Source organism: Triticum dicoccoides, chromosome 6B (genome assembly GCF_002162155.2).
Source record: "Triticum dicoccoides isolate Atlit2015 ecotype Zavitan chromosome 6B, WEW_v2.0, whole genome shotgun sequence".
Taxonomy (NCBI): domain Eukaryota; kingdom Viridiplantae; phylum Streptophyta; class Magnoliopsida; order Poales; family Poaceae; genus Triticum; species Triticum dicoccoides.
In genome coordinates, this window is record NC_041391.1 from 666,478,962 (window position 1) to 666,494,962 (window position 16,001).

The following is a 16,001-nucleotide window of genomic DNA, read 5'->3' on the forward strand; positions in this document are numbered from 1 at the left end:
GGGGAGAGAGGGTGATGCGTTGGGGAGCGGAGGGACTGCTAGTGTCCCCGACAGGCGGGCCACGGGAGGGGGGGCAAGGGCGTGCGTCGCGGTCGTCCGCGCGCGTCCGTTTCACCCCAAACCGAGCGCAAGTTTGGGCCTGGGATGGGTCGAAAACGGACGGAATCCGGACATTTGTCCGTTTGAGGCCGTGCGCTGGGCCGCCTCTTTTGTCCCTTTTACCCCAAACGGACGGAGCCGGACAGGATAGGGTCGCGCGGTGGAGTTGGCCTTATATGGTGGGTCACGAGTCACGCAAGGCTCCCGTGACGGTCGGGCGTGGACTAGCCAACCAGGCAAGCCAAGCCGGCGAGCGCGGGAGCGCACCCAGCTACCACCGCCGTGCCGCACTCATTGGGACGAAATCACTGTTTTGACCTTGCGCACGTTTATCGTCACAAACTGAACCCGACGTAAAAGTATTTCATGATTTGACCCTTTTAGAAACGCCAGGGCCCGCGGCGTTTCCAGCCAACATCCAAACGCCGACCAAGCTAGAGTTGGCGTTGCAAGCTGACGTGGCGGGTTTAAAACGCCGAGCTAGCTAGCGTTTCTAGAAACGCCGGCACCAATGGCGTTTCTGGTGCAGATATTTTAGGTGGTCGTGGGGCTTGCACCCACCACTCACCACTCATTCTCTTCTCCTTCATTGGCCTATCCCGAGCTCTTGCCCTTTTCCCCCTTTGTTTCCCTCACTTATCCCCTCTCAAATCCTTGCAAATCGATTGGGTTGGTCCGTGGATCCGGTATCATTTTCGTTCGTTGAGGTAACCTCCTTCATCTGACAAATTTTTATTGGTTGGATTTGCCCATTTAAATTGATTTGTTCTTGTTGGTCCTAACCCTAGTTATGAACATGGATCTATAATGTGATGTTTGTAGTATTGTTGTTCCAATGGTATTGCATTGTGATGTTGTTGAGCATGCCTTATTGTTTGATTTATGACTAATGTTAAGATTTAGGGTTAGGGTTATGCCTAATGTTAAGATTTAGGGTTAGAGTTAGTGGTTTTGTTAGCAATGTGGTATATTTAGCATTGTACATTTTTATACTTATGTTCCCCCTTTTATAGATGGACAAGATTGTGAATATTCATTATGTTGACAAAGAGGCATTCATGAATGTGGATATTGTTGACAAGTATGAGGAAGTATTGATATTTCTTGAGACACCTAGTTATGAAGAGGTTGTGGAAGAAACACGGATAAGATTAAAGTGGGTGGATGCAAGTGACCAAGTTGAATTAGTAGGAAGATATGATGTTGGGTCGGCACACAAGTGTCGAATGAAGACAATGCCTATCAAGTCCAATTTGCATTGGGTTGCATATAAGGGGGTTGTTGCATCCTCGGCAGTCAAGTCATTAGAAGTATTTGCAAGTAAGGTGGTGAAGGCTCCTCTCTTTAATGTTGACTTGAACCAAAGCTTAGTAGATGATGTGAGCCCGGTTAGTAGCGTGCCGCCTATTGTTGAGCATAAAGTTGAAGGTGAAGCCAATGAGTATCCCCTATATGAGTTCGGAGGTAGTGCACCGATGAAAGATGATGGTGATGACTCCGACGAAGAGTATGAGAGGCATCACAACATTGTTGGTGACGTAGAGGCCGAAGTAAGGCATCAGGACATGGATCCTGACATTATCTATCAGCGTGCTTGTGTGGATGACTCGGATGATGAAGGCCCGGTGAATGAGTTGGATGAAGATGGCTTGACTGAGAAAGAAGCAGAGTGGTACACAAAATTCACCGGTAGGGATCACAAAGTTCCCTTGTTTTGTGATGTTAGCCTTGCAGATAAGGCTATAGTTGACGGTGGCATGAGCAAGACAATTGAGGCTAGACAGTTCCCAAGTAGTACACCCGACGCAATTTCGATGTCGTACTTGAGGAAAGGTTTGATGTTCGAGCACATGCTAGAGTTCAGGATGTGGTTGTGTGAGTATGCTGTCAAACACCACATGCCTTTCATAGTTGTTCACTCGGACTGCAACAAGCGATACACGTGAAATGTGAGGTAGAAAGATGCAAATGGAAAGTCAATGGAAGACTCACGTAAGATGGTTGGTGGAAGATAACTAGTTGCAAAGCCACTCACCAATGCACACCGCCGGCCGTAGAAGCATGGGTGACACACCGTCAACTAACCTCGGAATTCATTGGTTATAAATACCAAAAACATATAGCCGAGGATCCAACCATTAAAGTGAAGTTGTTGATGAGTTGGATTAAAGATAAGTTCGGATATAAGGTCGAGTTCAGCCATGGTGGTGTGCCTTTAAAGTTGAGCACAAACTGGAGAAGATCCATTCTTCTAAAATAAGGCTCGTAGCAACGGTCATACCTCAGTGACTCACGTGGGTTGTGGCCTCTCAACCGAAGTACTGGAGGAACCTACAAAAATCACACGACAATTTATATACTTCTCTAAACTACTCACAATATACTCACAATATGATAATGTAGATACATAATTACCTCCCCTCTTTCCACAAGCACAGCACGATGCTTCTCCTCGTAATAATCATCAAGGCCGGGATATTTATCCGGCTCAAACATCCTAAAAAATAAGGTACATGGATTTGTTATGATATATGCTTAAAATTATGACCACATCATATACAAAATTGTGTGAGAACTACTACAAATTATCCCAAAGATATAAATCACGAACCACATTACCAACACCAATTCTTTTCAACCTATTTTATCCTAAAGAATCTATCACAACTAATTATTAACAAATAATAGGTTCAACCTAATCCTAAAAAATGGGCTCTCTCTAAATCCAATACTATACAAGTTAACTAAGAATACTTCAACAATATATCAACAAATCACTAATAACTCATCTTAGGGTTCCACCATGTTTGAAAAAATGCATCTAAAATAGCCAATCTTGACTGAAAATAAATGGAGGATTGGGAAGAGAATACCTCAAGCAACTCGGGGGTGCTTCGATCTACTCGTTTTGATGATCAATATAGCAGATCTGGGGGAGATTTGGGGGAGAAGAGGGAAGGGGCGGCCGCCAGTTCGTCAAGAACTGCCCGACCGGGGCTGGGACTGCGAGTGGACTCGGTTAGCCCCCGCGGCCCGCCGCGCATTACTTCATCTAGCCCAGAAACGCCAAGGACATTGGCGTTTCACATGTGCCACGTCAGCGAAAACAGCGGGTTCGGACTGACTGTGGGCCAGGGCAGAAACGCTAGCCGCCACGGCGTTTCTGTGTTGGCCAGGAACGCTAGCTTGGTCGGCGTTTGGATGTTGGCTGGAAACGCCGCGGGCCCTGGCGTTTCTAAAAGGGTCAAATCGTGAAATACTTTTACGTCGGGTTCAGTTTGTGACGATAAACATGCACAAGGTCAAAACAGTGATTTCGTCCCACTCATTGTGCCCTCCGACAGACCACATCTCGCGTTTGGTGCATTTTTTTTTCATATATACAATCGCGCACCAAAAACTGCGTACGAAGCGATGTACGGATTGGAGGGGGTTAGGTGGGACTTGTAATCGTGCGCAGGTGCGCGCGTGCTTGGATTCAATAGGGGACCTACCGTCGGTCCATCCTGCAGCACGGATGAATTACGTGCGAAATGGTTTTGAACCACAACGGTGGGTATCGTTGCCGATCGGTGCTTGCTTGCTGCGTGCTTGTAGTTCGCGATCGATACGCTCGTGGCCGGCCGGAGATTCATAACATTGTGGAACAACATAGCCAAAGTTTAAAATTTTTGGTGCCGGACTTGGCAAATTTGACACCTCAAACGTTCGCGGGACAGTCGCGCGTCAAATAATGCATTTCACATTCGGATACCCTAAATAGAAATCTCCTCAAATCCATATTATTATATGCAACGTAAAGCGTCTTTAAGTGGAGCTCATCCGGCTCCGCCGTGCCCATGTCCGCCGGCGGACCCAATGGATTCTTGACGGAAGGGGTCCGAGCGCTGCCGTGCATGGGCCTCCTCCCGGGAACGGTGGAGCACAAGCCGGACGGGCATGTCCTCCTCGGGACCGCGTGGGATGAGCTCAGGATCGACGGGTCTGGAGGTGAAGGACTCGGATCCGTTGCCCGCCATGCCGGAGACTGGGGGAGGTCGCTGGACGGGAGCTCGGGGGGCGGAGGGGAGTGGATTGAAGTGGCTAGGGTTTGGTCCGGCGTGCTGACGGGCAGGAATATATGTGGGGTCGGGTGAGCCATTGTGGGCTGGGGACGACGTGGTGGACGCGCCCGGGCGCCCCCATATCTGACTCATACTTGGGCTGGATATGAGGGGTATGGGTCAGCCCAGACGTTTAAGGCTAGTTTTAGGTGGCCGTCTAGGTCGAAATTTTGTGACCAGGCGGTCCATCCGGACGTTTGAGGTGGGTTTGAGGCCTACTCCACAAAAATGGCAGCTAGCCAAATGTATTCTAAAGCCAATTATTATGTGCACATTATGGAACCCGAGATACTGTATAATCTATCGTGATATTCGGATGCAGTCAACTATTGCCTCGTCATGGGTTTTTATTGTTTCCATTGGAATAAAATTGGACACGATAAAACCCTCAATTCAGCAAAAATTCCGCTTCATGCATAGAAATTCAGTAACAGTGCTAATGTTTTCATCGGTTGTCTGATTTTTATTAAAGCAACTCAAAAAATTGAGTATGAGAATGTATCAACTTTCAACAGTTACAAACCAGAATTGCCCAAACTTGTCACAGAGGTGGCACACTTCAAAATCAGAGTACAATTTTAAATATAGAGTCACCCGCAAAAAATATATAAATACAGAGATTAAAAAAATCAAACGCTGAGAATTATTGAAAAGATTTTGAAAAACATTACTAGTACTATCCTCTGCTCCCAGTCAGCCTGAAATGGAGAGCGTTTCTTAAATCAAGGTGGAATTGAAGCGTGGTTGGTCAAGGGACATGAGAGGTTTAACGCCCATTTAAAACCCCACACTCCCCACCATTTCCGTCTCGTTATAAATTCGCGCGCCTAACATGGAATCCTCCATCATTCCTCGAATCCCCTCGCCATTGCCGCGCCATTCCGAGTCTCGATCGCAAATGGCAATGGAGAGAAGCACGGCGGAAGTGCTGCCGCTGCAGCCGCACCTCTCGGCCTCGCCGCCTTCCTCGCCGGCCACCGTCGGCGCCCTCCTCACCAATGCTGCCTGCGCCAGCAGGATCCGGCGCGAGTGCCGCTCACCACGGTCCTTGCTGTCGCGCATTCTCGGCAGGGGCAGCGGCGGGTTCGGCTGCCGCATGCGCATCCCCCGCTACTGCTCCAGCGGCGCCGGGGCGGCCGCCAAGGAGGACGCCGTAGAGGAGGAGGCGGCCGCGCCTAAGGTGGTAATGGCGGCCAAGCAAGAAACAGAGGTTCGCGAGTCGCCTCGGAGTTCACTGCAGGGTACGTGAGTGATTAAACAGGCTGAGTTAAATGTGATCGGCGTTTGATGGTGATGGCCAACGGCGTGGCGTGGTTAATTGTTTCCGCAGGGATGAAGGCGGCGCCGGACGTGTCGGCGGCGAGCTTCGGGCTGGGCGCGGGCCTGGTGCTGCTGCTGTCCAGGGGCGCGGTGGAGCTGAGCAGGATGTCGGAGCTGCGCGCCCAGATGGAGCGGCTGGTGATGGACGTCAGGGCGGAGGCGCGTGGCAGCAGTCGCTCTGACGTGTCGGACGGCCATGCCGACGACGGCGCTAGCGTCGTCAAGGAGCGCATCGTCTTCGCCGATGCCGGCGGCGGCGAGGACGCCTCGTTGTCCCGTGGTTCGCGCGATGCCGCCTCGGCATGCGGTGATGCTGGCGTTGGAAATGCCGCCGCAGCCATGGATCAAATGGAAGCAGAGCTCGAGGCTGAACTGACGCGCCTGCAGCTCGATTCCGACGACGACGATGAGGAGGAATGCGTGAGACCGCGGCAAGATCACCAGCTCGAGGTACCGTGCACTCATGCCGCCACTGCCGCCGGCGTGCTCGCTCTGTGCCAATTTGACGCTGTGCTGAACTGAATTCCCATTGATTTTGCAGTCCGAGGCGAAGAGCGACATCTCATCGGAGAGCGGCTCCCTTGCTTGCGTCCACATAGACGGTGTCCTCGGTGACGCGGCAAGAGATTGCAAGGAACACGAATACAACGAGGAGGAGGAGGAGGAGGAGGACGAGGAGGTCAAAGAGAGCAAGCCGTGCCACGGCGGCGTGCCGGCGCGGGTGCTGGAGCGGAGGCTGCACGAGCTCCTGCAGTCGCGGCACGAGCAGCGGATCGCGGAGCTGGAGACGGAGCTGCAGCGCGCGCAGAGGAAGCTGCGGGACAAGGAGCGCGAGGTGTCCCGGTGGCGTGACACCGCCAAGCTCGTCTCCCGCCACAAGGACGAGTCGCGGCTCCGGTAGAACCAAACCACCGACGCCGACGATGGATATACGATGGTCTTTCGGTGGTTTCATCGTGTCATGATAGCTACTGCCAGCGAGTAATGAGTTGACCGAGTTTGTCATTTGTTATTACTAGTAATGAACCAAACCACCGAGTTTGCCAAAGCCATGTCATATGTATGCAATAACGGCACCCCTCCCCACCTCATCCCATGTCAGGCGCTGCACACCTGCGCTCGACCATCAGGGCTGCCTCTCTCCCTGCCTTCCCCCGCAGCACCACTCTCCTCTCCCGTCAGTACGTGCGGATAGAACTCAACGTGTGCTGGCGCCCGCGGAGAGCTGTAGCAGAGAAGACAGATAATACAGACAATGGCACAATGCCATGGCCAATGGGCTAGGAGCAGTGCAAAATTCCGAAGGGCTTCAAATTCAAAGGACTAATTCAGGAAAAATGTAACGCATCCACATGCTTCATAGTTGCCTAGATTCTATTGGTTTAGCCAAGGCTAACAACTACTCTTTCAAAGAAACCCGGAGAAAAACAAATACAACAGAAAATGAGAGATTCGTCCCGCCATTATGGCCAGACACAGTTAGACCTTACACTCTGTAGATTACCAGAGAACAAGAATCAAAATTGGCAGGGGTGCATAATACAGATACATAATTCCATCAGAAACCAACATTTATTGCGGGAGTGATCCTCTCAGTGAAATGTGCCAAGTCCAGCACCCATCCTTCAAAAATGATCAAGATGGTCTGCTCCAGAAAGTTTGAGAAATGAAGCTCCTCAGAACTGTGATGTTGATTCTCTCCATTCGATATTTCCAAATATTTTATCTTATGGTTATGTGGATACAAATGAGACTAAATGAACCAGCCGATTGGTGGACATAACAAAATATTTAGTTAAAGCTTGCATTTTAGTTATAATATAGAAAAAGATAATCACTTCTCCAGTTCACGGTAACAGTTCACAATCCATGGTGCCTAGATTTAACTCTTCATCAGAAACAATTACCTCCTCCAAATCATAGTAGCCTACACGGAAAAAATAGTTTAGTACATTTATTTCTCATACCCTAAGATATAATTACCATACTAAAATGATACATGTAACGATATTTTTCCAGCAAAAACAATTCAGCCTACACAAACATGATAGAATCAAGTACTCCCTCCGCCCCGTAATGTAAGACGTTTTTTGACACTGGTGTAGTGTCAAAATACGTCTTACATTACGTGACGGAGGAAGTACTATTTAGCCAATACACTTTTCAAGCTTAGGAAGCAATATTAATTACCACAGGCCAAGGCTTTACAACTCAAATACTATGGAAATGATGGTAGGAAAATCAGGAGGATTGAGGACGATATATATGCTCTAGAACTGTTGTGACTGTCATCGGAAGACTGTACCAGAATCAGATATTGACTGTTAGAACTCAGTTTGGGTAGAAGTAAAACAAAAAAAAAGTAACTATGCAATTAATACATGGTTAGTCCAGAACATGAATTTGAATTGTGTGGATGCATATTATGACCTGCAATAGAAAGACAGAGATCATCCACCACAGATATACATCCATTCATCAGGATAAATTGTTTGTTTTTTCTTCGAAGAGAAACAGTAGCATATACATTCACCTGGATTTATTTGTGACTCAATACATGACATGGAGTAGCACAGAGAAACTTGGTCAGCGGAAATTCGTTTTGGCTCATGCCGATGGCAGTTTGGTCTAGATTCTAGATGGAGCCCTCGTGTCCTCATCCATGAAGATTGGCCGCCTGAACCCATGAAGAGGCTCGGGTATTCAGAACTAAATTGGGCAGCAGGTCAAACAAGATGTTGACAAGATTACTTACCCATCAATCGGATAGACTTGGAATCCATCCCCGGTTCTTGCGGTCGTGGAGGCGGCGGCACAGGGCGGCGCGGGAGGCCAAATCTCACCAATAGCCCGACAGAACAGATCCTGAGGAATCCCTATCAATCACTGGTACTGGTAGTGTGGTATGTGTTCTTGCCGCAGTCAACAAGCCCTCCCCATGGTGGAGAGCAGGAGACCTTGCCGGAGCTGGGACACGTTACAACAGTTACAACAGTTGGCTCCCCTTTTCGTGCCGATTCAGTGGATGGTAGAGTTTTCGTTCGAGGATGTTTTCTTGATTAATAGTAGTAAATAAACATGTACGTGCAACGCACATATTATCATGGTTATGTTTTTATCAACCGTCCTAGGAAGAAAATATATCAATAAAATAAACAAAAATGTAAGTGAGGTAATAAAGACATTGAATAATTGTGGGAATAATCACAACTTCATCCAAAAAATTAGATCTCAACTTACAAAAAGTAAATGTGGACCATAAATAACCTTTACTTGCCAAAATAATAAAGAATGTACATACTACCTCTCTCTTAGTTTATAGGGCGTGCGCATATCCCTAAGTCGTCAATTTGACCAACCTAATACAAGTTATATATTACAAAAAGTATACCAATATAAACTTTAGATCTTTTATTTTCAAAAGATATATTTTTTGTGTTATATAGTTTATATTAAGATGATCAAATTGGCAACCTAGGTATACGCGTAGGACTTGTAAACTGAAACGGAGGTAGTAGCATCTTCTAGATACTAAAGTTGTTTCAAGAATGTACATATGTACATATTATCTTCCAGAAACTGAAGTTGTTTCTTTCTTTTAGGACCGACGCTTGACATGTGCAACACTGAACAAAAGAGCCTCAAGGCTTGACATCTTCAAAAATTGTAAAGCTGGAGCAAATTAGAACATAACTTCTCATTATAAATTCATTTTCTAAGACATTTTCATGACCATGCCGTGTTTCACAAAGTTCCCCTGCCCAAAGGTGTGTAAGATGCATTTCAGTTGTCATGCTCTCCGGAAGACACTATTTTTCTCTATGGTGTGTTAGATGGATTGGCAAGCCCCTTTATAGAAATATAAAAGTGAATAAACCTGAATGTGAGAGTGGTCTTACCACACTTAACGAACTTTCAAGCCTCATCAGGAGCATTTGAAGCCAAATTAATGGTCAGGCAATATAAAATCTCCAGAAAATAATACGGTCGTATAAAATATTGCAAGGCAGCCTTGTCGCAAAACTCTTATTACAGCTCGAAGAGATAAATGTTGAAGCAACCGTGATAATTTTTCTGACCTGGGAGTTTTTCTAGCACCATGAGGGAGCATCAAGAGGGAGTGGCACATTTTTTGATGAATTTGTGACACATTACCGTCACAGGAGAGAAGAGTTAATACATAATGAATGAATGTGACAAATAAGCATTACATATCCTATTGCATTTGACTGGAACCTGGGATCGCCAGAAACAAGTGGGGCCTGACCAGAAGCTGCACTTAGATACACATGATGTTAGATAGGAAAACTGTTGTAGAGATGAACCATAGCACAGTCTAACGGAGAAACACATGTTTGCGATAATTGGTCCTGGTTAAGACAGTCTAGAGCTGCAACTCTAGTTTGTTGTCAGGATATATGACACTTCGCGTTGTATTCTGCTTTCTTCTCATCCGACATTGGCATACCATGATTGAACACTTTTCCTTTTAGGATCATCTGTTTGATTATGTGGGATATTAGCACTACCATCCATAGTTGTGTTTGTTAGGTCCTTAAATGGGGTACATTCTCTTGATGTAAACAGGGGCACGTTCATTTTTCTTCTCTTACTCATCTGCAGATAGAGAAGTACAAATGTGAAACAATATATAAAAGGGTATAGAGAGAGTGGTGAAGATCATTTATGCAGGGCAACATAGTCATGTGAACCAGATCCTGACTATTATGTACAAAGCATCACCAATTAGTTTCTTAAAAATGAAATAAAGATTGAGCATTAACCTCTATATGACTTGGGAGCAATGTACGTGTATATCTCACAAAATTCAAGGTGCATAGTATAAAGAAAAGAGCCCGTGTATGCATGCTATACGTTGAGCCTGCCTGGGTGTCGGCGACCACACTTGCATATAGCCACGACCAGTCCTCGCCTATGATAAAGTGTGTGATTCTTTGCCCGGGGCCGATAAGGTTGTAGAACATGAACATATTGATGACCGGATCACCAAATATAGTGGCAAATACTGTGACTGCCAAACACATCGTGGTTTTCACAATATTGTAGAAAACTGTAGCCACACACTCACGCACTTACAAGTGGGATCCATGACGTCACACCATTGCTTCCTCCTCATCGATGTCATCCTGATCGGTAGGCCAGCTTCTTTTGCGGGTCGACTTGTCGATGGCGTGTGGACCTGCAACTCGATCGATGCCCGACGTCGCGTTAGTGAGAGGTGAGAGCGTAACACAAACAAAGCCTAAGTCCTGTCCTCAAACAAGTCAATGAGAAATAATCCAATCCTTGTACTGCACAATCAGGTAAATCCCACATAAAGCATGCACCTTGAGATGTATGACACATTACTGAATTTTGCATATATAGGGCGTACGTAAGTCAGCCTACCTCGGTAACTTGCTGCACACAAAGTATACTTTGCTGAATTTTGCATTTACCAAATATAATGAGCCTCACTAAATTAAGCAAACACATGTCAGTTCAAGAGACATGCACGCTGCTAACTGACCAAATCAATTTGAATATAGCAAAATTCAGTACAACTCATATATCAAAGCAAGCGTACAACTGATGTGGCCGTTCCCATGTGGGCGCAAGTGCGGCCTCGTTTGCCAGCGGCCGCCCTCGTGCGTTCACATCCTCGCGGGGGCGGCAACTCCCGTACGTGTGCGGCGTTGAGGCAATGAGTGTGAGTTTTAGTGGCAACAGTAATATGCAGATGTCTAAATAAACGGTGACATAATGATACCATGAGTCAGTTGATTCCAAGACATGTCTTCAACACGAAAGGCTTGCAAGTGCATGCTCTCTACCTCTACACGCAGCCATGTGAGGGCAGAAAAGATGTATGGATTAAGAGGGAGATGGGGTGGTTGGCCGTACCTGCACATCAAGTGAGTGGTGGTGATCGTGGAGCTGGGTCTCGCCTGGTGAACGGCCACTACACGCGTCACATGACGGTGGAGGAGCAGCCGCATGCTCGCCTGGATCCTGTTGGTGGTGCTACTTGAGGCCAACAAGATCTAGCCTGCATAAGAGGAGAACCAAGGCCAGCATATCGCGAGGCCTCTTCTTCGCTCGGATCCCATGGGCCGCCGCTTCGGGACGGCCGGGAGACGTCAGATTCATGCTGCCGTGTCGGGGTAGCAGCAGGCGAAGCTTGGGAGGGGTTTCGGCACACCGGTTAAGCACGGAGAGAGACGACGACGGGGAACTCATGGTCGTGCTCGTCCTCCTCTGGACACGGTTCTCGCCATGGAGGAGGCGGCCGGATGGGAGCCAGTCGCCATGGAAGGAGGCGGCCGGATGGGGCAGGGACGCCCGGTGGATTTCCTGAGACCAAGATTTGGGAGGGTTAAATTTTGGGTTAGCGCTAATTTCGAGGTGGGATTGGGTGGGCAGTTAGCGGTAATTAAGGGTGCGATTACTGGTTGCCGATTGAACCTTTCTATTTTTTTCGCTCGCTCGCTCACAGAGTTTTCGTCCGCCACATTAAATTGCTAAACGTACTTTTTGGGATATTTAGTTGTTGTTTGACGGTTAGATTGGAATAAGTTAGCCTAATCGTGAGGCTGTGATTACTTGGTGTTGTTGTGTGTACGTTAGACGAGGTGCACTTAGAGAAGATAATGTTTGCTTGTTTAATAGTAGTAGAGATTGTTTGACGGTTAGATTGGAATAAGTTAGCCTAATCGTGAGGCTGTGATTACTTGGTGTTGTTGTGTGTACGTTAGACGAGGTGCACTTAGAGAAGATAATGGTTGCTTGTTTAATAGTAGTGTAGAGATTGTTTGACGGTTAGATTGGAATAAGTTAGCCTAATCGTGAGGCTGTGATTACTTGGTGTTGTTGTGTGTACGTTAGACGAGGTGCACTTAGAGAAGATAATGGTTGCTTGTTTAATAATAGTAGAGATAGATAGACTAAGTAAGTAAGTAGTAGTACAATTTGTTGAGAAGAAAGAAGGATGACCGTTCGATTTTAATCTAATGACCAAACCACCGACGACGGATATACGCGCGCGCGCATGGCTTCAACTTGTATCGTCTACCGTCGCGTTGCATTTGCACTCCCTCAGGGCAAAAGAAACGAGAAACAAAAATTAGCACGAACGGAAGTCGATGATATACGGACATACATAATGCCGCAAGACCACTTTGCATGGAGTCTGTTTTATTAACTTGTCGAGCCCATACATAGATTACTATCATCAGGCCCTCTTGGACCCTGGTCCACCATAGAAAATACGCATACCTAAATCCTTTGTAACTTCAAATCCATCGGCGGTGTATTTGGACCGATCGCTCGACCCATGCTTCACTCGGGATTTATCCGGAGTCACAAACCAGCCCTTATCATCGGCAATCTCGATGCTTTCCATGAACGCCGCTTTTCCGAATCCTTCCGAAGCAAATTTCCCGCTACCCATTTGCGGAGAGTTTGATGCGGCAGTCGGCCCCTCAACCTGTCCGCCCCAGAACGCGAAATTACCCTTGTATCTAATGAATTTGAATAATCCGCCTGGCCAATATCCAATTGGTATTTTATTGACACTCACCCACCAATGGCCTGATGTCGGCTCCTAAAATAATAATTCAATATTAATTAGTTCATTATATGCCCATAAATAAACTAACAATTAGTTAATTCATACAAGGTGCTTGAGAAATCGCAAATTTTAAGAATGACATAATACCTTGAATATTTGAATGTCTACTACTTTCTGTACTCCACCATAGATAGAGGATGGTTGTATTCTTGACCCAGGACCAACGTTGTGGTGGACTTGAACATATCCAGGACAGCTGAAGTCAACGCATGACTTCTTTGAATACCCATCGTACTGTGAAGTTTGTTCCAAGGCCAAAAACAAAAGCAAAATATCAACATACATTATTAATTCCTTATCATGCAAATATATAGCCAATAATAGCCTGTATGTATCCAAATAATAGTATGCATTACGTACCCAAGCAACATGAAATCTAACAAAAGCATCACGACTCAATGTTGGAGATACCCGAAGACCAGCGCCCATCCGATCCGTGTGTTGTCCTCCTCCATTTTCAATATTTATCCAAAGTGCACTAGAATCCTGGCTACCTTTATTAACCTTTGGCTCCCAAACATTTATTAGAGCACGCGCCCCAAATAAATCACCAATGTATCTGAGTCCCGCCCTCTGCAAGAAATAAAAGTAACATCTGCAAATGTGAAGAATGAATACTATGTATAGATAAACTTGATAGGATATCACATTTAATTCACGTTATAAAAAATGTAAGGCGCCAATCCCATCAGAATGTTTAATTGGACCACTAGTTAAACTAAGAAGTTCTAGGTTATGCGACACATAAATCATATTACATTATTCATATTCAAATGCATTTTAAATGTTATCACTTTCGTTTCATATTGCCACGTTGTCGATAGAACTTCAATCTTAAGATGCGTGGTCATTCACATTTTGGGAAGGAAAGAGTAACGATCAACGAAAACAACTTAATGCTAAAAACTAAGAATTCGGGACTAGTATATATGAAACTCTCCAAGAGAGTGTTACTAAAACTTGGTAATGAAATTGGAATTCCTTCATGTACAACTGAAATAATGCTCATACATAACTTCTTTTTGCGAGGTAATATACATAACTTATTTAGTAGAGATAACAATCTCAAGGCACAAAAATCATTCCTAACTACTCAAATGTTTTTTGACTGAACAAACTATACTCTAATGTTGTAGAGTATGAGGCCCTTCATTCACTATAAAATTGCCAAAAAAAAAACTCATTGTCAATAATAACTTGATGAATCTAAACAGTTCATTATTGTGACCCTCGATGGAAAATTAACTGTTACCATCCAAATATGACTATTTTTTCTTAGAGTACTTTCTTGGAATTTAAGCAGATTATTTATAGTGTCTATGGTACATCTTTAATCCAACATTGTACATTTGATATGCATCATAAATGCAACAATTATACGTCAATTGGCATAATCAACCCTATCAAAAAATCCCATCAAACTATGATAACAAATTCATTTTGTAACTTGTACAAAAACTCACCTCCCATTGCATATCGTTTTTTAGCCCATCAATATTGTGTGTTGCTATGGTGCTACTTCCATTACTACGCAGTATTGGAATTGTTCCTGTTGGGCACTTGATGATAGATGGTTGCACTTGTGAAAAAGAATCCGAAGGAAATGTTTGGGTATCCTTCCAAACAGGGAAAGAACTTGGTTTCATCTGTTTGAAAATAAAATCAACCATCATGTTACAAAATATTATAAATGCATCAGACAATACACACAAAACATGTTGTAGTTTTATTCATCATTGACATAGCTTATACTATGTGAAAAGGTTGTTACTTTAGTTCACTTTCAATAGTACAAATTTTGTAATGTGAAAAAGCATATCCAGAAAGATTGCTGAAACAAGAAGGGAGTATAACACACGAAAGCAACATTTGTGGACTTAGTTATGAACTGACAATATATTGAGCAATTCATGGATGTATATCATATTTTTATGAAATTAATTTACCTGGATTTTATGGTCTTTCAACAATGGGTGGTTAAATGCCGGTTGCTTATACACATCGATGCAGTCATAGACGTCTCCGTCTTCCATCTATTTTGAGGTTTCCTTTGCTTGTTAGTCACCAAAATATGTGCTAAATATACATGAGAAGGTTAATTAGTCATACCTGAATGGTTTTATTAACTCCTTGATAAGTGAGAATCTGGGTACTGTCTTCCTCTTGCATTCTATATCTCACATCTTTTCCTCTGGTCGCTAGAATAAGAAATGACATGAGAAGAGTCACACTAATGGCTTGTGTTCCTTTCATTGTTAAAACCTGGAATTGTTAGCTTTGGAATTCCTATACCACCATATTTATATGCATCTGAGCGTACCGCACATTTAATGTTGCAAATAATTATAAGATATATGATAAGGAATTAGTTCATTGTACGCGTACAAAAGATATCATATATCAATTGCACTAAGCTATATCACCTATAGAAAATTATAGCATTAATTGCACTATGATAATTTGTGTTGGAAAGTATGTCATTAATTTCCCTAAGATATGATCATCCTTCTCTTTTGTACAAAATATAAAGTGTTAATGCCATATAAATGATGTGATGTGTTTGATGCATAGGAAAATCTTCACAAGTTCCAGGTTTGATACGGAAAGTGTTAACATGATTAATTTATTGCCACCAAAAGATATGCTAAATATAAATGAGAAGGTTAATTTTTCATACTACCTGAAAGTGTGAGGTTTGATGGCGAACTCACAATTTCTTTCAATCATTTGACCTTGAAATATTTTATACCATCAGCTTTATTCCCCGACCGAACAGCGTCAGTTCAACTTTTCTTTAAAGTATATAAAAAACCCAATCTGGTTGTGACTGTGAGTTTAATTTGGTTGTG

At 44.6% G+C, this 16,001-nt stretch overlaps 2 protein-coding genes across 2 annotated transcripts; one reads left to right on the forward strand and one right to left on the reverse strand.

Annotated features, from left to right (window-relative positions):
- The first annotated feature begins 5,100 nt into the window (after positions 1-5,100).
- Positions 5,101-6,514, forward strand: LOC119320392 (protein POLAR LOCALIZATION DURING ASYMMETRIC DIVISION AND REDISTRIBUTION-like). Its single transcript, XM_037594497.1, has 3 exons — positions 5,101-5,443; positions 5,533-5,972; positions 6,064-6,514. The coding sequence occupies exons 1-3, from the start codon at positions 5,101-5,103 to the stop codon at positions 6,421-6,423; spliced, it is 1,143 nt and encodes a 380-aa protein (XP_037450394.1). The 3' UTR covers positions 6,424-6,514.
- Positions 6,515-12,665: 6,151 nt separating this feature from the next.
- On the reverse strand, positions 12,666-15,408 carry LOC119324741. Its single transcript, XM_037598513.1, has 6 exons — positions 15,262-15,408; positions 15,099-15,185; positions 14,616-14,798; positions 13,513-13,725; positions 13,240-13,386; positions 12,666-13,125 (listed from the first exon to the last, which is right to left on the reverse strand). Exons 1-6 carry the CDS (start codon positions 15,403-15,405, stop codon positions 12,754-12,756), a joined length of 1,146 nt encoding a protein of 381 aa, XP_037454410.1. The 5' UTR covers positions 15,406-15,408; the 3' UTR covers positions 12,666-12,753.
- Positions 15,409-16,001: the final 593 nt, after the last annotated feature.

Excerpts from the sequence above, each read along its gene's own strand:
- LOC119324741 (XM_037598513.1), bottom strand. The coding sequence starts at position 15,405 with ATGAAAGGAACACAAGCCATTAGTGTGACTCTTCTCATGTCATTTCTT. Across the intron at positions 13,726-14,615 it reads AAAACGATATGCAATGGGAG|AGGGCGGGACTCAGATACAT; the intron begins GTGAGTTTTTGT and ends TATTTCTTGCAG. Across the intron at positions 13,126-13,239 it reads TAGACATTCAAATATTCAAG|GAGCCGACATCAGGCCATTG; the intron begins GTATTATGTCAT and ends TTATTATTTTAG.
- LOC119320392 (XM_037594497.1), top strand. The coding sequence starts at position 5,101 with ATGGCAATGGAGAGAAGCACGGCGGAAGTGCTGCCGCTGCAGCCGCAC. Across the intron at positions 5,444-5,532 it reads GCCTCGGAGTTCACTGCAGG|GGATGAAGGCGGCGCCGGAC; the intron begins GTACGTGAGTGA and ends TTGTTTCCGCAG. Across the intron at positions 5,973-6,063 it reads GGCAAGATCACCAGCTCGAG|TCCGAGGCGAAGAGCGACAT; the intron begins GTACCGTGCACT and ends TTGATTTTGCAG.